The 24,299-nt window shown below is 32.8% G+C and overlaps 2 protein-coding genes across 2 annotated transcripts; both read left to right on the top strand.

Annotated features, from left to right (window-relative positions):
* The first annotated feature begins 6,366 nt into the window (after positions 1-6,366).
* LOC123198327 (UDP-glycosyltransferase 83A1-like) lies at positions 6,367-8,617 on the top strand. Its single transcript, XM_044613012.1, has 2 exons — positions 6,367-6,844; positions 7,653-8,617. The coding sequence occupies exons 1-2, from the start codon at positions 6,367-6,369 to the stop codon at positions 8,534-8,536; spliced, it is 1,362 nt and encodes a 453-aa protein (XP_044468947.1). The 3' UTR covers positions 8,537-8,617.
* A 9,180-nt stretch (positions 8,618-17,797) lies between these two features.
* Positions 17,798-20,267, top strand: LOC123198276 (UDP-glycosyltransferase 83A1-like). Its single transcript, XM_044612951.1, has 2 exons — positions 17,798-18,294; positions 19,103-20,267. The coding sequence occupies exons 1-2, from the start codon at positions 17,817-17,819 to the stop codon at positions 19,984-19,986; spliced, it is 1,362 nt and encodes a 453-aa protein (XP_044468886.1). The 5' UTR covers positions 17,798-17,816; the 3' UTR covers positions 19,987-20,267.
* The last annotated feature ends 4,032 nt before the right edge of the window (positions 20,268-24,299 follow it).

Genomic DNA, 24,299 nt, shown 5'->3' with positions numbered 1-24,299 from the left:
TTCTGAATAATTTGAAGAAGTTGCAACCAAGGTCTGCTTGGTGGAGCATCATGATATAGTTGTGCCATTATAAGTGAAAACATATCACGTTTATGAACGGATCTTATGGGGGTCAGAAAGATAACCAGCATCTGCATATCCAACCAAACTAGGATTTTTAGGGGATTTGACAGAATATAATAATCTCAAATCTCTAGTTCCACAAAGGTAATGAAGTATATGTTTGATTTTGTTCTAGTGACAACGGGTTGGTGTAGAGCTAAATCAGGCCAATAAATTAACTGCAAAGGATATATCCGGTCTTGTGCATTGGGCCAAATATAATAAGGCTCCAATGACATTAAGATATGGTACTTCAGGACCAAGTATCTTTTCATCTTCTTCTTTAGGATAAAATGGGTCCTTTTTTGGATCAAGAGACCAAACAACTATTGGGGTGCTCAAAGGATAAGCATTATCCATATTAAAGCGTTTTAATAATTTTTCAATATACGCTGATTGATGGATAAGTATTCCATTTAAATTGTGCTCAATCTGCAGGCCGAGACAATATTTTGTTTTCCCTAAATCCTTCATTTCAAATTCTTTTTTCAGATATTCAGCAGTTTTTGAGAGCTTTTCAGGAGTCTCAATTAAATTCATGTCATCAACATAAACTGCTACAATAACAAATCTCGATTCTGACCTTTTGATAAAGACACATAGGCATATAGGGTCATTCACATAGCCCTATTTTTTCAAATATTCACTGAGGCGATTGTACCATATACGTCCAGATTGTTTTAATCCATATAATGATCGTTGTAATGTAATTGAGTACATGCCTCTTGAATTGACTCTTTTTGCTTCAAGCAATTTGTATCCTTCAGGGAGTTTCATGTAAATTTCAGTGTCCAAATTTCCATATAAATAAGCAGTAACTACGTCCATTAGACGCATATCCAGTCTTTTAGAGACTGTTAAACTGATTAAATATCTGAATGTGATTATATCCATTATAAGTGCATATGTTTCATCAAAGTCTATACCGGGTCTTTGGGAAAAGCCTTGGGCTACAAGCCTAGCTTTATATCTAGCAATTTCATTTTTCTTATTTCTTTTTCTCACAAATACCCATTTATATCTAACGGGTTGTACGTCTTGAGGTGTTGGAACTACAGGCCCAAACACTTGATGTTTTGCTAGAGAAGCTAATTCTGCTTGAATTGCTTCTTCCCATTTAGGCCAATCAAGTCTTTGTTTGCACTCAGCCACAGTACGTGGTTCAAAATCATCATCATTCAGAATTTCAGTAGCTACTGCAATGAGAATATATCATCAATTATAATTGTTTCACGATTCCACATTTCTTGTGTATAAACATAATTTAAAGATATTTCAATATTCTCATTTTCCTGTTCTTCAGGATTTTATACCACTTTAGGGGTTTGTGTCACTTCAGGGACTTGTGTCTCTTCAGGGACCATAACCTCTTCTAGAGGAATGTTTGTTTGATTATTTGCCTTTCTTTTTCGAGGAACAGTGTCCTTTGATCCAACAGGTCTACCATGCTTCTGGCGTGAGGTAGATGGATCAGTCACTGCTCGAATGGACTATTCAGCAGTCACATTGATTTTTGCTGGTGCATTAGCAACTGGAACATGTGATCTTGTCACTTTTGCCGTATCAGCAAATGCATCAGTCATTTGGTTGGCAATAATTTGTAATTGCACTATCTTTTACACTTCAGTTTCACTTTGGGATGTGCGAGGATCCAAATGAGACATGGTAGATACATACCAAGTAAGTTTATGCCTAACTTCAGGAGGCATTTTCTTTTCCCCTAAAGACGGGAAAGTTGTCTCATCAAAGTGACAATTTGTAAATCGTGCAGTAAAAAGATCACCTGTTAATGGTTCCAGATACCTGATAATTGATGGTGAATTATATCCAACATATATTCTCAAACGACGTTGAAGTCTCATTTCTGTGCGTTGAGGGGACGCAATAGGGACATATACAACACAACCAAATATTCTCAAATGAGATACATTAGGTTGGTAACCAAAAACCAATTGTAGAGGAGAATATTGATGATAAAAAGAAGGTCGCAAGCGAATTAATGCTGCAGCATGTAATATAGCATGTCTCCATATAGAAGTAGGTAATTGACTTTTTAATAATAAAGTACGTGCAATTACCTGGAGTTGTTTGATAAGAGACTCAGCTAATTCATTCTGTGTGTGGACATGTGGGACTGGATGTTCAACCTCAATCCCCATAGACATGCAATAATCATCAAATATTTTGAATGTAAATTCACCAGCATTATCTAGCCATATTGACTTGATCGAATAATCTACGAAATGTGCCTTTAATTTAATAATTTGTGCTAACAATTTAGCAAATGCAACATTTCGAGTAGGCAATAAACAAACATGAGACCATCATCCAGATGCATCAATTAAGACCATAAAATAACGAAATGACCCACTTGGTGGGTGAATGGGTCCACATATATCCCTTTGAATCCTTTACAAGAACGATGGGGATTCACCTCCAATTTTGGAGGGGAATGGTCTTATTACTAATTTACTTGAGAACAGGCGGTGCAGAATTGTTCACTGGACAATAAAATTTTATGATTATGTAATGTATGTCCATGTGAATTTTCAATAATCCTACGCATCATTGCAGATCCTGGGTGGCCTAAACGATCATGCCAAAGTATAAATGCTTTTGGATCAACGAACTTCTGGTTCGATACTGCATAGGTTTCAATTGCCTTTATGAGTGTATAATATAATTCAGATGATAAAGCAAACAACTTTTCTAGTATAAGCCTTCTTTCGGAGGCATTACTAGTTATACAGATGAATTCTGCACTATTTTCACTCATAGTTTCAAGATGATAACCATTTTTTCTTATATCTTTAAAACTTAGTAGATTTCTTCTTGATCTACTTGAATATAATGCATCATTGATGCTTAATTTGGTCCCATTGTTTAACATATTTGTGGCTCTTTCGGAGCCTTCTATCAAATCAATTGATTTTGATATGGTAGTTACTTTAGCTTCAATTAATGCTAAAGATAAGAAAAAAAATTTTTCCTTGAGAATTGTGTGCGTTGTTGCACTGTCCACCAAACACATGTCTCCCACATCAGCTTTTGAAGTCAACGCTTCAATTTTGGAGTCCATTTCCTTTCATTTAAATTACGTTAGTTATAACGTACACAAAATATTGAAAGGAAGAGAACATGACAATAAAATATAAAATAATATGCATGATTCCAAAATAAATATATATGATGGATTTAATTATAAAATTTTTGGGCATTTCATACTCATAATAACTGTTTTTGGTAGTTGCGTTCACTTCAGGGAACGATGTATAACGAAAAAATATTAATTCAGAATTTCTTTTCTGATATTGTTACTATAGGAGCAAAAATAAAATGTGGGGAATATTTTATCTTCCACATTCAGGAAAAGATTCTGAATATTACAAATTTATGCTAAATATAGAGTCATTGTATTCATATTTCGACTTGCAATCCTTCAGGGATATGATGCCAAAAGATAATAGTCTTGTATTTGTCCTTTTGGGATATTTTATTTAGTTAGTTTTTCAAGACTTACAAATTCTAGGTGGAGACTCATGCAAAAAGCCCATTTAATATTATCCATCTAATTTTAAGAACTTCGGGTTCAATTATTATCATATTTACAAAACTTCTGGTTTTATAGACAATATATATGAGTTAATATTTGAAACTTCATATTCAAATATTATCTCATATATACAAAATAGTTGATCTTGTAAGAGAAATATTGGAATTAATTTTGGAAGCTTCAGGTCCATATATTATCCCATATCTACAAAACTTCTGGTTTTGTAATTAGTATTCAGAATATTATAATACGTATTCTGATTATGTTTTGAACTTCAAGTCCATATTTTTCACACTTTATGCAAACTTCAGGTTGCAAAGGTGATATTATTATTCTAAAATAAAGACTTTGATGAAACTTGGGACTTCTGGCCCATATATATGTATTCTCTTGATTTTACAAACTTCAAGTTGTAAATTGTAAAATTCGGGACTTCGGGCCCATACATATGATTTTCTCACGATTTTACAAACTTCAAGTTGTAAATTGTAAAATTCGGGACTTCGGGCCCATACATATGATTTTCTCACGATTTTACAAACTTCAAGTTGTAAATTGGATAAAAATAAATATTCAAATAAATAAATATGCGAATAAATAAATATTCAAATAAATGGAATACAATAAAAATAAATATTTAAATAATATCAGGACTTCTGGTCCAGATTCTTGGTTTTGTAAGCTTCAGGTTACAAATAATATTTATGACTTCAGGTCACAAATTTATAATTTCGTAAACTTCGGGTTACGAATGATATTCAAGATTTCAGATCCAGATTCATGATATTCAGGACTGTAGGTCCAGATTCATAATTTTGTAAACTTCAAGTTACAAATAGGATTCAGAACTTCGGGTCCAGATTTATGATATTTTAGACTTCAGGTTTAAATTCATAATTTTGTAAACTTCATGTTACAAATAATATGCAGGACTTCAGGTCTAGATTTATAATTTTGCAAACTTCGGGTTGCAAATATTGTATAATTATAAAGAAAAATTAAGCAGAAATATAACATAAATTAAAATTCAACTGAGACATCACAACTGGAATATCCGTATTTATAATATTTAAGCAGCATAACGACATAAAATAAAGATATAATATACCTGAGCTGATCATACTGATAACGTGTTATAAAAATAATAAAGTAATTGATTTGCCAAATAAAATTGTTAAGCCAAAGCACGGCAGAAGGAATAAAGAAACAAGAAGAAGCAGAAAGAAAGAAAGAATTGTATATATGTTACATGAAGAGAAGGGGGGGTATTTATAGGAGAATTGCCGCCCCTCCAACCAGTAAAAATAGTTTCTTCCAAACTAAGTTTCTAAAGCCATTAATACATTCCCATTGCCTTTTAGCCAAAGTCAACCATATGGGGTGGAAAAATCCATCCACCATCTGCAACAAATTTTATATATAAAATGTGAGAAGATTTAATTGACGATCATATTAAACTATAGGGATTAGGAATCACCTCCAGATTGATGGAGATGTTCCAGGCGACTGCATGCCCTGCAAATCGGCATCTCTATCTCTAATAATACTGTTTAGTTAAGTTTATGAAGTCCAAGAGACAAGCAAATACTGAACTGGAGGCCATGGAAAAATGAGTCCTGGGAAATTGTAATTTGTCATTTCATCTAAACCTTCGGTGTATTAATCTTCTTGGACTTGAACCCGGGCCCAAAGTGTTAGTTCTTGCTTGCTACTGCTATTCTGCCGTTACATAGGGTGAGTTTAGCTTGTTCCCCGAAACCTCACTTGTACATTATTGTTTGTTATCTAATATATACATTACTTTAAAAAAAAAAACAAAAAAGCCATGGGAACACCTCACCTATCATTATAAAAAAGGCCAAAGGACTATGTTCCACCCAGAATATCTTTTAATCACAAGTTTTTATCCCATAATTTTAAAATTTTCATTTATCCATTTATAAATAGTTAAAATTAACAAAATTTTAACCTCCATCACATCTTTTATCTCTTTTCCCCTTCTAAACCCTAAAAACTAATCATTTTTCCCATATATCAAGTTTTAAAAAATAGCATTCCCCCACCCTAGGGTTTAGTTTTCAATCATCAGCATCCAATCGGCGCAATCACTAGTGACAAAGCTTCCCTGACGTATCACCATGCTCCGACGATCTCTCTCCTCTCCTTTGGAATGTCAACCGACACAAATATGGTCTAGAAAGAGAAAAAACTCTTTATCTTTCCAGACGAAGATGAAGACCTCATCTTCATTTGGGAAAATGAAGCTCTTTGTCTTTCTAGACCAGATTTACATCAATTGACGTTCCAAAGGAGGAGAGAGAGACCGTTGAAACATGGTGATAAGTCGAGGAAGCTTTGTTGTGGGAGATGGCATCAAATTTGACGTAGGGGATTGAAAACTAAATTCTAAGGGGAAATATCATTTTTTAAAATTTAGCCTAGAGGGTAAACTTTTAGTTTTTAGAATCTTGGTTGGGGGGGGGGGGGGGGGGGGGAGAGATTAAATTTTAATTTATTTTTAATATTGTAGATAATATAACGATTTTACCTTTAAAACTAATAGACTTAACCTCTCATAGATGGGTGTTTAAGATTTTCATAGTTAAAAGGTGAAATCTTAATAGTAGAGGATATTTTGGTAGGCATAAATCCTTTGGCCTATAAAAAAAGACAAAGTTTGTTCACAGGAACATACAAAACAGAAAACTAAAATGAGTCGTCCACATATTCTGGCGATTCCTTTTCCGGCACAAGGCCATGTAATTCCCTTGCTGGAGCTTTCCCTATGCTTAGTTAATCATGGCTTCAGTGTCACATTCGTCAACACAGATCATACTCACAACCGGGTCATCAACGCTTTACAGGAAAATTCTTTGGGGGATGGAATCCATCTGGTGTCGGTTCCTGATGGAATGGAACCTGATGATGATAGAAATGATTTAGGGAAGTTATGTGCAGTAATGCCTCAGGTGATGCCTGGTAAGCTGGAAGAGCTCATAGAAGATATAAACAGAATAGAAGAAGAAAAGCTTGTTTGCGTGATTGCTGATGGGAGTACTGGATTTGCTCTCGAAGTTGCGGAGAAGATGAAAATTAAGAAGGCTGCCTTTTGGCCCGCATCAGCCGCTGCTCTTGCCTCCTTTTACAGTATTCCGAAGTTGATTGAGGATGGAATCATGGACACTGATGGTAACACACTCTCACTCGTTTGGATTATTTTGTCTATCTCTTTCAGAAAGATTATTCTTTCGTATCATTACTATTACTATTACTATATGTTAGTGTTTGTTGAGCCTAAATCTGTGATGAAATGTTTTCTCTTACCGTCCAAATAAGGGTTGGGCGCAATCTAAGCCGGTTTAGTTCTAACTGAATAATATGGATCTAAGCAGGGATAGCTCTGGCTCAAGATTAAGTTAAGCTAGTTCAACCTGATCGAATTATCAAAAAAAATGTTAATAGATTTATCTTGTTAAACAACTTTTGATATTCTTTAATGATTTTTTTTTCCTTTTTTATCACTAACGACCCTTTTTCTTCTCCCACAATTTTTCAAAAGTTTATTCGACAAACTCATCATTGATCAAGCAGGTCAAACTCATTTAGAGCTGACCATTTTAGATTTAAATCAAGCCTAAACTAGTCCTTGTTTGGACTAGGATCAATTCAAATCTATTGTTTGCATCCTAAGTGCATTATGTAGTATTTGAACCCACATTGAGAAGTATGTGTTATATATCCTACCTTGAAAAGTATGTATATCTAATGTAGAGTTTATATAGTTTTGAGTTTTCTAATCTCAATAACTTTTGAGGTGTAGTGAGATGATTGTCCAATAACTCCTTTGCTAGCCTTTGGGCAAAAATTGGGAAAATTGAAAAGAGAACTAAGAAGGAAGAGATTTGATCACTTGAATAAATCTAATTAGGATTCAAATCTCTAAAATTAAGAAATCATAACATCCACACCCCTAACTGATATGTTTGATTGTTTCTAGGAACACCAGTCAAGAAACAAATGATTCAACTTGCACACAATATACCTGAAATCGACAGCACAAACTTTATTTGGTACAATGTCGGGGGCGGCTTAGCCCAGAAAACACTTTTTGACTTCATATGCAAGAACACAGAAGCTGTGAAAGTAGCAGATACCCTTATCGGCAATTCAACCTATGATTTTGAACCTGAAGCATTCAGCTTGGTTCCAAATATGCTTCCAATAGGACCTCTTTTGGCGAGTAGCCGACAAGGGAATTCAACAGGATACTTCTGGCAAGAAGACTTGGCTTGCTTGAATTGGCTTGATCAACAGCAGCCTAGCTCAGTCATTTATGTTGCATTTGGCAGCTTCACCGTTTTAGACAAGATCCAATTCCAAGAGCTGGCGTTGGGGCTTGAACTCGCAAACAAGCCGTTCTTATGGGTTGTGAGGCCAGACATTACTGATGACGCCAATGAAGCCTTCCCAGAAGGGTTTCAAGAAAGGGTAGATAACCAAGGGAAAATGGTGGGTTGGGCACCTCAACAGAAGGTTCTGAGTCACCCTTCCATTGCCTGCTTCTTTAGCCATTGTGGTTGGAATTCCACCATGGAAGGTTTAAGTAATGGGCTTCCTTTCTTGTGCTGGCCATACTTTGCTGACCAGTTCATTAATGAGAGCTACATTTGTGATATTTGGAAGGTGGGACTGAGGTTTAAAAGAGATGAAAGTGGTATCATAACACGAGAAGAAATTAAAAGTAAGATAGATCAAGTGGTTGGCGATGAAAAATTTAAAGCAAGAGCTTTGGCACTCAAGGAAACTGCCATAGAAACTGTTAAAGAAGGAGGTCAATCGAACAAATGTTTCAACAATTTCATTGAATGGATCAAGGCATAGGAACTTGCCACAAGACAAGGGTTATATCATTTGTATGTCTAATTATATACTTAAAAGTATATCCAAATAGTTTTATTATAAAATAAAACCTTAGCCATTACAACTTTATTTCTTTATTGAATTACTTTAAATTGATATCTTGTCATTTTCAACATTTTGTGAATTTGAAAATAAGGTATGTTTTTAATTATTTAATCTGGAATTATTATTATATTATATTTTATTTTATTTAACAAACAATATTGTATTTACACACTTTTGAATATACAATTAAGTACATAGTTTTTGTCATCTTCTACATTTTGTAAATTTGAAGATAAGGTATGCATTTAATTATTTAATATGTAATTACTAATATATTATAATTTATTCAACAAGCAATGCTATATATACATATTTTTAAGTACACAATTGATATAATGATGTGCTATTTTATGATTAAATGAACCGCGACATGGTTCACCTAGTTTAAAACAATTAAATGACTTTACTACTTCTAAAACTCTACCACGATTGGCATGGCACCGAGTCCCGACCAAATCAGCCAATCCAAGTTTCAAAACCATGGTGAAAGGTCACACCTCATCTCTAGCTATTACTTTAGTGTCTTATGATACAAATGTTTAAGAAAATGTCATGTTGTCGTGAAAATATTTACAAATCCCCAAATGCCTCAATCTACATAAATTCAGCCAATTCAAAACTCATTAACATTTTGACCCGGTAACACCATTAATGATACTACATAATATATTTGGGTTTGAATATATTAATTTTAATTATATTGGGCCTAGCATAGAAATGATAACCTTTACCCTGGACTTGCTTCATTTGTCCCAAAAATGTATAACTATGAAAATAATAATTATATTCAATATCTAGCATTAGAAATATAGTATTATTTAAATTGCCATGTTTTTTTTTTCAAATAAAATAAAACCTCAGTCATTGCCCTGATTAGTAAACATTTGCGTTTTATATTACCGTATTTTTTCTTTGATAAATAATAAAATAACATCATATTATAAAATACAAGATAACGTCATTTTATATAAAATAACATCATTTTAGGGTATAGAGAAAAAAATGATATAAAATTTTAGTTTTTTTATTATTAGTTAAATAATGATTTTATCTTTAAAACTAACAAATTTAACCGTTCATGATCAGGTATATGAGATTTTGCAAAATAAAAACTTGGAAAGAATAAACTTTAGGTGGGAATAAGTGTTTTAGCCTATTTTGAATATACAATTGAGTATTTAGTTTTTGTTATCTTCTACATTTTGTGAATTTGAAAATAAAGTATATATTTTATCTGTAATTACTAATATATTATATTTTATTCAAGAGTCAATGTTATATGTTACACATTTAATGTGATAATATGTCACTGTCTAATTAGATCATTCTTAAATAAAAATAAAATATCACTCAATCATATGATAACACATTTTTTATATATTCAAATATTATTTATATATTCAAAAATATATCTATATAATATTGTTATTGTCAGAATATTATTCACTTTAAACATATAATTTATTATATTTTTTTTTTAAATTTTACAATTAAAAACATAGTTTAACAACTTAAAAAACTCTTATATATTATTTAATTATTTTAATCTTCAACATTTATAATCAATATAAAATTCACATATAAAGTCAATATCTCAGTCTTATTTTACCGATATAAAATTTGCAGAGAAATGTCACTCCACATGGCGATTCAAGATTTTTTTCTTTTAGAAAAAATATCTAAACCTAATCATTAATGCAAAACAGTCTGTAGCCACATATTGAAATATCGTATCGAAGACAAACATAATTCTCTTCACACATCCTCTTCACACCAATTGTGACAAGAAGCATTAATTGTGAACCAAGATTCAAATCTTCGTGTCAATGTCAACACAGGATATTATAAATTTATAATCTACCCTTGAAAGTTTACAGTACCTGAACATCATTGGAGACTTCTCTCTTTTATCCCTCTTTAACAGTATTTAATTGTCATTTCTTGTTGGTTTCTGCCTGGATTGTCACAATAAAGATAATTTTGTTATAAAAATAATAAAGTAATTGACTTGCCAAATAAAATTATTAAGCCAAAGCACGGCAGAAGGAATAAAGAAACAAGAAGAAGCAGAAAGAAAGAAAGAAAGAAAGAATTGTATATATGTTATTTATAGGAGAATTGCCGCCCCTCCAACCAATAAAAATAGTTTCTTTCAAGCTAAGTTTTTAAAGCCATTAATGCATTCCCATTGCCTTTTAGCCAAAGTCAACAATATGGGGTGAAAAAATCTACCATCTGCAACACTCCTTTTTGGATTTCCACCACTTACAGATAATTATATTAACTTTGTTAAGAAAAAACTCAGTAGGATAAAAACCAAAGCAAAGGAACATGATTATTAAATGTTCTGTAAGTTGGTGTTGGACGTGCTTAAACTGCCTCATTAAAAACCTTACTAGGAAAATTCAGTGGGACAAAACCTAATGAAGGAAAAAAGAGTACAGTGCACATTTTGTCCAATATTTGATAAACTTCAAAATTTTGTTTGATGAATACTCCCCCTGATGAACGCTCCCCCTCTTTGTAGTAGGATTAACTTGGTTGCTTGTTGAGCTACCACATACCGATGTTATACACTAACTTCTCAAATGTTGATGTCGGTAGTGTCTTAGTGAACAAATCTGCAAGATTCTCACTGGATCTAATTTGCTTGACATCAATCTTTTTACTCTGTTGGAGCTCATGAGTGTAAAAGAACTTTGGTGAGATATGTTTGGTTCTGTCTCATTTGATGTACCCACCTCTAATTTGGGTTATACATGTTGCATTGTCTTCATATATTATGGAAGGAGTGTCTGTTGTAGAAGGAAGACTACATGCATTCTGAATATGATGGATGACAGACCGTAACCATATACATTCTCAGTTGGCTTCATGGAGAGCTAAAATTTCTGAATGATTTGAAGAAGTTGCAACCAAGGTCTGCTTGGTGGAGCGTCATGATATAGTTGTGCCATTATAAGTGAAAACATATCACGTTTGTGAACGGATCTTATGGGGGTCAGAAAGATAACCAGCATCTGCATATCCAACCAAACTAGGATTTTTAGGGGATTTGACAGAATATAATAATCTCAAATCTCTAGTTCCACAAAGGTAACGAAGTATATGTTTGATTTCGTTCTAGTGACGACGGGTTGGTGTAGAGCTAAATCAGGCCAATAAATTAACTGCAAAGGATATATCCGGTCTTGTGCATTAGGCCAAATATAATAAGGCTCCAATGACATTAAGATATGGTACTTTAGGACCAAGTATCTTTTCATCTTCTTCTTTAGGATGAAATGGGTCCTTTTTTGGATCAAGAGACCAAACAACTATTGGGGTGCTCAAAGGATAAGCCTTATCCATATTAAAGCGTTTTAATAATTTTTCAATATACGCTAATTGATGGATAAGTATTCCATTTAAATTGTGCTCAATCTGCAGGCCGAGACAATATTTTGTTTTCCCTAAATCCTTCATTTCAAATTCTTTTTTCAGATATTCAGTAGTTTTTGAGAGCTTTTCAGGAGTCTCAATTAAATTCATGTCATCAACATAAACTGCTACAATAGCAAATCCCGATTCTGACCTTTTGATAAAGACACATAGGCATATAGGGTCATTCACATAGCCCTATTTTTTCAAATATTCACTGAGGCGATTGTACCACATACGTCCAGATTGTTTTAATCCATATAATGATCGTTGTAATGTAATTGACTACATGCCTCTTGAATTGACTCTTTTTGCTTCAAGCAATTTGTATCCTTAAAGGAGTTTCATGTAAATTTCAGTGTCCAAATTTTCATATAAATAAGCAGTAACTACGTCCATTAGACGCATATCCAGTCTTTCAGAGACTGTTAAACTGATTAAATATCTGAATGTGATTATATCCATTACAGGTGCATATGTTTCATCAAAGTCTATACCGGGTCTTTGGGAAAAGCCTTAGGCTACAAGCCTGGCTTTATATCTAGCAATTTCATTTTTCTCATTTCATTTTTCTCATTTCTTTTTCTCACAAATACCCATTTATATCTAACGGGTTGTACGTCTTGAGGTGTTGGAACTACAGGCCCAAACACTTGATGTTTTACTAGAGAAGCTAATTCTGCTTGAATTGCTTCTTCCCATTTAGGCCAATCAAGTCTTTGTTTGCACTCAGCCACAGTACATGGTTCAAAATCATCATCATTCAGAATTTCAGTAGCTACTGCAATGAGAATATATCATCAATTATAATTGTTTCACGATTCCACATTTCTTGTGTATAAACATAATTTAAAGATATTTCAATATTCTCATTTTCCTGTTCTTCAGGATTTTATACCACTTTAGGGGTTTGTGTCACTTCAGGGACTTGTGTCTCTTCAGGGACCATAACCTCTTCTAGAGGAATGTTTGTTTGATTATTTGCCTTTCTTTTTCGAGGAACAGTGTCCTTTGATCCAACAGGTCTACCATGCTTCTGGCGTGAGGTAGATGGATCAGTCACGGCTCGAATGGACTATTCAGTAGTCACATTGATTCTTGCTGGTGCATTAGCAACTGGAACATGTGATCTTGTCACTTTTGCCGTATCAGCAAATGCATCAGGCATTTGGTTGGCAATAATTTGTAATCGCACTATCATTTACACTTCAGTTTCACTTTGGGATGTACGAGGATCCAAATGAGACATGGTAGATACATACCAAGTAAGTTCATGCTTAACTTCAGGAGGCATTTTCTTTTCCCCTAAAGACGGAAAAGTTGTCTCATCAAAGTAACAATCTGTAAATCATGCAGTAAAAAGATCACCTGTTAATGGTTCCAGATACCTAATAATTGATGGTGAATTATATCCAACATATATTCCCAAACGACATTGGAGTCTCATTTTTGTGTGTTGAGGGGACGCAATAGGGACATATACAACACAACCAAATATTCTCAAATGAGATACATTAGGTTGGTAACCAAAAACCAATTGTAGAGGAGAATATTGATGATAAAAAGAAGGTCGCAAGCGAATTAACGCTGCAGCATGTAATATAACATGTCTCCATATAGAAGTAGGTAATTGACTTTTTAATAATAAAGTACGTGCAATTACCTGGAGTTGTTTGATAAGAGACTCGGCTAATTCATTCTGTGTGTGGACATGTGGGACTGGATGTTCAACCTCAATCCCCATAGACATGCAATAATCATCAAATATTTTGAATGTAAATTCACCAGCATTATCTAGCCGTATTGACTTGATCGAATAATCTGCGAAATGTGCCTTTAATTTAATAATTTGTGCTAACAATTTAGCAAATGCAACATTTCGAGTAAGCAATAAACAAACATGAGACCATCGTCCAGATGCATCAATTAAGACCATAAAATAACGAAATGACCCACTTGGTGGGTGAATGAGTCCACATATATCCCCTTGAATCCTTTACAAGAACGATGGGGATTCACCTCTAATTTTGAAGAGGAATTGTCTTATTACTAATTTACTTGAGAACAGGCGGTGCAGAATTGTTCACTGGACAATAAAATTTTATGATTATGTAATGTATGTCCATGTGAATTTTCAATAATCCTACGCATCATTGCAGATCCTGGGTGGCCTAAACGATCATGCCAAAGTATAAATGCTTTTGGATCAACGAACTTCTGGTTCGATACTGCATAGGTTTCAATTGCCTTTATGAGTGTATAATACAATCCAGATGATAAAGCAAACAACTTTTCTAGTATAAGCCTTCTTTCGGAGACATTACTAGTTATACAGATGAATTCTGCACCATTTTCACTCATAGTTTCAAGATGATAACCATTTTTTCTTATATCTTTAAAACTTAGTAGATTTCTTCTTGATCTACTTGAATATAATGCATCATTGATGCTTAATTTGGTCTCATTGTTTAACATATTTGTGGCTCTTTCGGAGCCTTCTATCAAATCAATTGATCTTGATATGGTAGTTACTTTAGCTTCAATTAATGCTAAAGATAAGAAAAATTTCTTTTCCTTGAGAATTGTGTGCGTTGTTGCACTGTCCACCAAACACATGTCTCCCACATCAGCTTTTGAAGTCAACGCTTCAATTTTGGAGTCTATTTCCTTTCATTTAAATTACGTTAGTTATAACGTACACAAAATATTGAAAGGAAGAGAACATAACAATAAAATATAAAATAATATGCATGATTCCAAAATAAATATATATGATGGATTTAATTATAAAATTTTTGGGCATTTCATACTCATAATAACTATTTTTGGTAGTTGCATTCACTTCAGGGAACGATGTATAACGAAAAAATATTAATTCAGAATTTCTTTTCTGATATTGTTACTACAGGAGCAAAAATAAAATGTGGGAAATATTTTATCTTCCACATTCAGGAAAAGATTCTGAATATTACAAATTTATGCTAAATATAGAGTCATTGTATTCATATTTCGACTTGCAATCCTTCAGGGATATGATGCCAAAAGATAATAGTCTTGTATTTGTCCTTTTGGGATATTTTATTTAGTTAGTTTTTCAAGAATTACAAATTCTAGGTGGAGACTCATGCAAAAAGCCCATTTAATATTACCCATCTAATTTTAAGAACTTCGGGTTCAATTATTATCATATTTACAAAACTTCTGGTTTTGTAGACAATATATATGAGTTAATATTTGAAACTTCAGGTTCAAATATTATCTCATATATACAAAATAGTTGATCTTGTAAGAGAAATATTGGAATTAATTTTGGAAGCTTCAGGTCCATATATTATCCCATATCTATAAAACTTCTGGTTTTGTAATTAGTATTCAGAATATTATAATACGTATTCTGATTATGTTTTGAACTTCAAGTCCATATTTTTCACACTTTATGCAAACTTCAGGTTGCAAAGGTGATATTATTATTCTAAAATAAAGACTTTGATGAAACTTGGGACTTCTGGCCCATATATATGTATTCTCTTGATTTTACAAACTTCAAGTTGTAAATTGTAAAATTCGGGACTTCGGGCCCATACATATGATTTTCTCACGATTTTACAAACTTCAAGTTGTAAATTGGATAAAAATAAAGATTCAAATAAATAAATATGCGAATAAATAAATATTCAAATAAATGGAATACAATAAAAATAAATATTTAAATAATATCAGGACTTCTGGTCCAGATTTTTGGTTTTGTAAGCTTCAGGTTACAAATAATATTTATGACTTCAGGTCACAAATTTATAATTTCATAAACTTCGGGTTACGAATGATATTCAAGATTTCAGATCCAGATTCATGATATTCAGGACTGTAGGTCCAGATTCATAATTTTGTAAACTTCAAGTTACAAATAGGATTCAGAACTTCGGGTCCAGATTTATGATATTTTAGACTTCAGGTCTAAATTCATAATTTTGTAAACTTCATGTTACAAATAATATGCAGGACTTCAGGTCTAGATTTATAATTTTACAAACTTCAGGTTGCAAATATTGTATAATTGTAAAGAAAAATTAAGCAGAAATATAACATAAATTAAAATTCAACTGAGACATCACAACTGGGATATCCGTATTTATAATATTTAAGCAGCATAACGACATAATATAAAGATATAATATACCTGAGCTGATCGTGCTGATAACGTGTTATAAAAATAATAAAGTAATTAACTTGCCAAATAAAATTATTAAGCCAAAGCACGGCAGAAGGAATAAAAAAACAAGAAGAAGCAGAAAGAAAGAAAGAATTGTATATATGTTACATGAAGAGAAGGGGGGGTATTTATAGGAGAATTGCCGCCCCTCCAACCAGTAAAAATAGTTTCTTCCAAGCTAAGTTTCTAAAGCCATTAATACATTCCCATTGCCTTTTAGGCAAAGTCAACAATATGGGGTGGAAAAATCCACCATCTGCAACAAATTCTATATATAAAATGTGAGAAGATTTAATTGACGATCATATTAAACTATAGGGATTAGGAATCACCTCCAGACTGATGGAGATGTTCCAGGCGACTGCATGCCCTGCAAATCGGCATCTCTATCTCTAATAATACTGTTTAGTTAAGTTTATGAAGTCCAAGAGACAAGCAAATACTGAACTGGAGGCCATGGAAAAATGAGTCCTGGGAAATTGTAATTTGTCATTTCATCTAAACCTTCGGTGCATTAATCTTCTTGGACTTGAACCCGGGCCCAAAGTGTTAGTTCTTGCTTGCTACTGCTATTCTGCCGTTACATAGGGTGAGTTTAGCTTGTTCCCCGAAGCCTCACTTGTACATTATTGTTTGTTATCTAATATATACATTACTTTAAAAAAAAAAACAAAAAAGCCATGGGAACACCTCACCTATCATTATAAAAAAGGCCAAAGGACTATGTTCCACGCAGAATATCTTTTAATCACAAGTTTTTATCCCATAATTTTAAAATTTTCATTTATCCATTTATAAATAGTTAAAATTAACAAAATTTTAACCTCCATCACATCTTTTATCTCTTTTCCCCTTCTAAACCCTAAAAACTAATCATTTTTCCCATATATCAAGTTTTAAAAAATAGCATTCCCCCACCCTAGGGTTTAGTTTTCAATCATCAGCATCCAATCGGCGCCATCACCAGTGACAAAGCTTCCCTGACGTATCACCATGCTCCGACGATCTCTCTCCCCTCCTTTGGAATGTCAACCGACACAAATATGGTCTAGAAAGAGAAAAAACTCTTTATCTTTCCAGACGAAGATGAAGACCTCGTCTTCATTTGGGAAAATGAAACTCTTTGTCTTTCTAGACCAGATTTACATCAATTGACGTTCCAAAGGAGGAGAGAGAGACCGTTGAAGCATGGTGATAAGTCGAGGAAGCTTTGTTGTGGGAGATGGCATCAAATTTGACGTAGGGGATTGAAAACTAAATTCTAAGGGAAAATATCATTTTTTAAAATTTAGCCTAGAGGGTAAACTTTTAGTTTTTAGAATCTTGGTTGGGGGGGGGGGGGGGTGGGGGAGAGATTAAATTTTAATTTATTTTTAATATTGTAGATAATATAACGATTTTACCTTTAAAACTAATAAACTTAACCTCTCATAGGTGGGTGTTTAAAATTTTCATAGTTAAAAGGTGAAATCTTAATAGTAGAGGATATTTTGGTAGGCATAAGTCCTTTGGCCTATAAAAAAAGACAAAGTTTGTTCACAGGAACATACAAAACAGAAAACTAAAATGAGTCCTCCACATATTCTGGCGATTCCTTTTCCGGCACAAGGCCATGTAATTCCCTTGCTGGAGCTTTCCCTATGCTTAGTTAATCATGGCTTCAGTGTCACATTCGTCAACACAGATCATACTCACAACCGGGTCATCAACGCTTTACAGGAAAATTCTTCGGGGGATGGAATCCATCTGGTGTCGGTTCCTGATGGAATGGAACCTGATGATGATAGAAATGATTTAGGGAAGTTATGTGCAGTAATGCCTCAGGTGATGCCTGGTAAGCTGGAAGAGCTCATAGAAGATATAAACAGAATAGAAGAAGAAAAGCTTGTTTGCGTGATTGCTGATGGGAGTACTGGATTTGCTCTCGAAGTTGCGGAGAAGATGAAAATTAAGAAGGCTGCCTTTTGGCCCGCATCAGCCGCTGCTCTTGCCTCCTTTTACAGTATTCCGAAGTTGATTGAGGATGGAATCATGGACACTGATGGTAACACACTCTCACTCGTTTGGATTATTTTGTCTATCTCTTTCAGAAAGATTATTCTTTCGTATCATTACTATTACTATTACTATATGTTAGTGTTTGTTGAGCCTAAACCTGTGATGAAATGTTTTCTCTTACCGTCCAAATAAGGGTTGGGCGCAATCTAAGCCGGTTTAGTTCTAACTGAATAATACGGATCTAAGCAGGGATAGCTCTGGCTCAAGATTAAGTTAAGCTAGTTCAACCTGATCGAATTATCAAAAAAAATGTTAATAGATTTATCTTGTTAAACAACTTTTGATATTCTTTAATGATTTATTTTTCCTTTTTTATCACTAATGACCCTTCTTCTTCTCCCACAATTTTTCAAAAGTTTATTCGACAAACTCATCATTGATCAAGTAGGTCAAACTCATTTAGAGCTGACCATTTTAGATTTAAATCAAGCCTAAACTAGTCCTTGTTTGGACTAGGATCAATTCAAATCTATTGTTTGCATCCTAAGTGCATTATGTAGTATTTGAACCCACATTGAGAAGTATGTGTTATATATCCTACTTTGAAAAGTATGTATATCTAATGTAGAGTTTATATAGTTTTGAGTTTTCTAATCTCAATAACTTTTGAGGTGTAGTGAGATGATTGTCCAATAACTCCTTTGCTAGCCTTTGGGCAAAAATTGGGAAAATTGAAAAGAGAACTAAGAAGGAAGAGATTTGATCACTTGAATAAATCTAATTAGGATTCAAATCTCTAAAATTAAGAAATCATAACATCCACACCCCTAACTGATATGTTTGATTGCTTCTAGGAACACCAGTCAAGAAACAAATGATTCAACTTGCACACAATATACCTGAAATCGACAGCACAAACTTTATTTGGTACAATGTCGGGGGCGGCTTAGCCCAGAAAACACTTTTTGACTTCATATGCAAGAACACAGAAGCTGTGAAAGTAGCAGATACCCTTATCGGCAATTCAACCTATGATTTTGAACCTGAAGCATTCAGCTTGGTTCCAAATATGCTTCCAATAGGACCTCTTTTGGCGAGTAGCCGACAAGGGAATTCAACAGGATACTTCTGGCAAGAAGACTTGGCTTGCTTGAATTGGCTTGATCAACAGCAGCCTAGCTCAGTCATTTATGTTGCATTTGGCAGCTTCACCGTTTTAGACAAGATCCAATTCCAAGAGCTGGCGTTGGGGCTTGAACTCGCAAACAAGCCGTTCTTATGGGTTGTGAGGCCAGACATTACTGATGACGCCAATGAAGCCTTCCCAGAAGGGTTTCAAGAAAGGGTAGCTAACCAAGGGAAAATGGTGGGTTGGGCACCGCAACAGAAGGTTCTGAGTCACCCTTCCATTGCCTGCTTCTTTAGCCATTGTGGTTGGAATTCCACCATGGAAGGTTTAAGCAATGGGCTTCCTTTCTTGTGCTGGCCATACTTTGCTGACCAGTTCATTAATGAGAGCTACATTTGTGATATTTGGAAGGTGGGATTGAGGTTTAAAAGAGATGAAAATGGTATCATAACACGAGAAGAAATTAAAAGTAAGATTTATCAAGTGGTTGGTGATGAAAATTTTAAAGCAAGAGCTTCGGCACTCAAGGAAAGTGCCATAGAAACTGTTAAAGAAGGAGGTCAATCGAACAAATGTTTCAACAATTTCATTGAATGGATCAAGGCATAGGAACTTGCCACAAGAAAAGTGATCATAATGAATCATTTTTAAGGAAAATAAAACTATAATAACTACAGCTAGAGCTGGCTGCATCACTGCAACAAACTGAACAGAAAAAAATAAGCCCTCCTCATTTTCTTGCTGTGCCATTGCCTCCACAGGGCCATGTGATTTATTTACTTGAGTTCTTAGTATGCTTGGTCAAGCATGGCTACAAGAGTCACATTTGTAAAATCTATATGATTTAATGTATATCATTACTTTGTCTATATTTCAATCCCATTAACAGTCTACCTGAAGGACCAAACGCACTTCACAGCCACCAGCCCTCAGCCATCTAGCCAGCCAACCACCACCCCACCAGATTGTTGAGAATTTAAGCCTCCAAACTAAAATCTGGATTTTGCAAGTTGAAGAGATGAAAAAGAAGTTACAGTTTAGATTGTAATTTAGGCAGCCTAAACGAATTATTTTCTGTGATCATAACTGATCGATTTACCATGCAGAAGCTGGTATAAATCATTCTTAAATAAATAATTAACCATTTAAGTGGAAAAATAATATTAAAATTAAATAAATTGAGTTGTTTTCAGTACTGCCGTCATGGGCAATCAGCTCATATATATACCGGGTACAGTCTTACCACTTAAACTCATAACCCTAATTAGTAAATTCCCTTTTTATTAGTGTATTATACACGTTTATTGTATAGTACTAATTTAAAATCTAAAACGTATAAAATACATATATTATATGTTTGTTGTATTAACCCCCTATTAAATGTTTGTATTATATGTTATTGTATTTTTTAATTTATATATTTAACAAATGATAAAGATATATCTTTGACAACTTCTCAGTGTTTTCTGTTGCTATCAAACACACATCAACATGACAGTGCTCTTGGAGTCTAGGCCACAATTTTTCAACCGCATGAAGGGAACTTATCCCAAATTGATAATTTCTTTATTGTACTGCCTTTCAAATCTTCTCCTCCATGGGAAGATCATTTAGCTGCTGATGGATCAGTTTAGCTTCTCCTTTATATGGTTTGTATTTAGACATCCTTCTATATCATATCACATCCTTCCATTATTTAATGTGTTTGGCAGAATGTTTCATTCCAAACTCTTTTAAGTCAAATTCTTCACGTTGTCTTATCAATTGTGATCACTAGATATTCAAATTATAGTCTAAATACTCATAAACATAATACATAGTTAATATTCAATTATAGTCTCTCAAACACATAACATAGTTAATTAATAAATCATAATAGTTAATTTTCTTACTTTACATAGAAGAGATTTAACAATAATATATGATTTATGTCTCCCATTTACCATTTACAGCCAAGTCAAATTTAAATCATGTAGATATCATGCTCAAAAATTTAAATAAGTAAAACACACTTCATAAGTAAATATAATTTAATGAAAAAAACATAAACACTAAATAAAAATTTTCTAAAGAAATTACATTATATCTCTAAAATCTTTTTTTTGTCCAACATCATTTGCTCTAACTGAAAAGAAGTTCAAGTCTTAGTGATTATGCTATAAAACTTTGATTATTTAGGCCTATAATTTTCCATATATGAATTAAGATTGGGCTTTAGTATCAAATAATAGAGATTAAAAAAAAGATTTATTATAACACTATCAATCTAATAAGTTCAAATTTTCTTTACTACAATCTACCATGCCAAACTATTATGATATAACTTTGATAAGGTAAGAAGTTTCTTACCTTGATTGGGTAGTGATGTGAACTATTATTTTCAAGTATCAATAAATTGAATGGTAAAATGATGAGTTGATTGTGAGAGAAAAAAAGAGATTGTAAGGGATTTTCCATTTTGAAAGAAAATGATCGCAACTTGTCACTATTTGGGTTGAATTTCATATACTTTATGTAAAACAACATCATTTTATATCTTATAAAACAATGTTGTTTTATCTTTTTTCAAAGAAAAATTAAAAAATATGACAACGTATATTATGGACATTTAATACAAGTTTAATAAAGCAAACATATAAATATGTGTTTTATATGTTTTATCAAATCTGTTTAAAATAATAAAATATGACAAACGTGTATAACACACTAATAAAACTTGAATTTATTAACTAAGGTTAAAGACAATCTTTTGAAACACAGAGTAGGTATTGACCAAACCTAAAAGTAGTTTAAGTGAAACCTAATTTGATTAGTTGATTTAGTTATCAGACTGATGAATTTTTTAAATAAAAGATGGAGCAAACTTTTATCTATGTAATTATTTAATTCAAACATGTCCCAACAATTCTAAAAAGGTTTTCAAATGCCATATTGATCCATTGGATCGGGGATTGGACTCGTAGATGAACCGCGACATGGTTCACCTAGTTTAAAACAATTAAATGACTTTACTACTAAAACTCTACCAGGATTGGCATGACACCGAGTCCCGACCAAATCAGCCAATCCAAGTTTCAAAACAATGGTGAAAGGTCACACCTCATCTCTAGCTATTACTTTAGTGTCTTATGATACAAATGTTTAAGAAAATGTCATGTTGTCGTGAAAATATTTACAAATCCCCAAATGCCTCAATCTACATAAATTCAACCAATTCAAAACTCATTAACATTTTGACCCGTAACGCTATTAGTCATTGCCCTGATTAGTAAATTTGTGTATTATACATGTATTATATACATTTTCTATATTTTGCTTTTTTAAACATGTTAAGTCGTGTTTTTAAACTTAAAACATATAAAACGCGTATTTTATATACTTGTTAGATTAAACACTTATTAAACATTTGCATTTTACATTATCATATTTTTAATTTTTTCTTTGATAAATAATAAAATAACGTCGTTTTATAAAATACAAGATAATGTTATTTTACATAAAATAATATCATTTTAGGGTTTAGGGGAGAAAATAATATAAAATTTTAGTTTTTTATTATTAGTTAAATGATGATTTTATCTTTAAAACTGACAAATTTAATCGCTCATGGTTGGATGTACGAGATTTTGCAAAATAAAAGGTGAAAACTGGGAAAGAATAAACTTTGGCTGGAAATAAGTGTTTTGGCCTATTTTGAATATACAATTAAGTATTTAGTTTTTGTTGTCTTCTACATTTTGTGAATTTGAAAATAGATTATATATTTGATCTGTAATTACTAATATATTATATTTTATTCAACAATCAATGTTATGTGTTACACATTTAATGTGATAATATATCATTATCTAATTAGATTATTTTTAAATAAAAATAAAATATCACTCAATTATATGATGACACATCATCATATATTCAAACATCATTTATATACTCAAAAGTATATCTATATAATATTACTATTATCAGGATATTATTCAGTTTAAACATACAGGTTATTATAATTTTATTTTTAAATTTTATAATTAAAAATATAGTTTAACAACTTAAAAAACTCATATATTATTTAATTATTTTAATCTTTAACATTTATAATCAATATAAAAAACATAGATAAAGTCAATATCTCTATTTTATTTTACCGATATAAAATTTGCAGAGGGATATCACTCCGCATGACGATTCAAGATTTTTTATTTATAAAAAATATCTAAACCTAATCATAATGCAAAACAGTCTGTAGCCACATATTGAAATATCGGATCAAAGACAAACAGAATTCTCTTCACACATCCTCTTCATGCCGGCAGAATTAATTGTGACTCTTAACTAGAAGCATTAATCGTGACAAGAAGCATTAATTGTGAACCAAGATTCAAACCTTCGTGTCAATATCAACACAAGATATTATAAATTTATAATCTACCCTTGAAAGTTTATAGTAGCTGAACATCATTGGAGACTTCTCCCTTTTAATCCCTCTTTAACAGTATTTAGTTGTTATTTCTTGTTGGTTTCTGCTTGGATTGTCACAATAAAGATAATTTTATATATAAAATGTAAGGAGATTTAATTGACGATCATATTAAACTATAGGGATTAGGAATCACCTCCAGATTGATGGAGATGTTCCAGGTGACTGCATGCCCCGCAAATCGGCATCTCTATCTCTAATAATAGTGTTTAGTTTAGTTTATGAAGTCCAAGAGACAAGCAAATACTGAACTGGAGGCCGTGGAAAATTGAGTCCTGGGAAATTGTAATTTGTCATTTCATCTAAACCTTCGGTGTATTAATCTTCTTGGACTTGAACCAGGGACCAAAGTGTTAGTTCCTGCTTGCTGCTGCTATCTTGCCGTTACATATGGTGAGTTTAGCTTGTTCCCCAAACCTCACTTGTACATTCTATTGTTTGTTATCTA

Source organism: Mangifera indica, chromosome 15 (genome assembly GCF_011075055.1).
Source record: "Mangifera indica cultivar Alphonso chromosome 15, CATAS_Mindica_2.1, whole genome shotgun sequence".
NCBI lineage: Eukaryota > Viridiplantae > Streptophyta > Magnoliopsida > Sapindales > Anacardiaceae > Mangifera > Mangifera indica.
The sequence above is the reverse complement of the archived record's forward strand: the minus strand, read 5'-3'. Positions and strand labels throughout refer to the sequence as shown.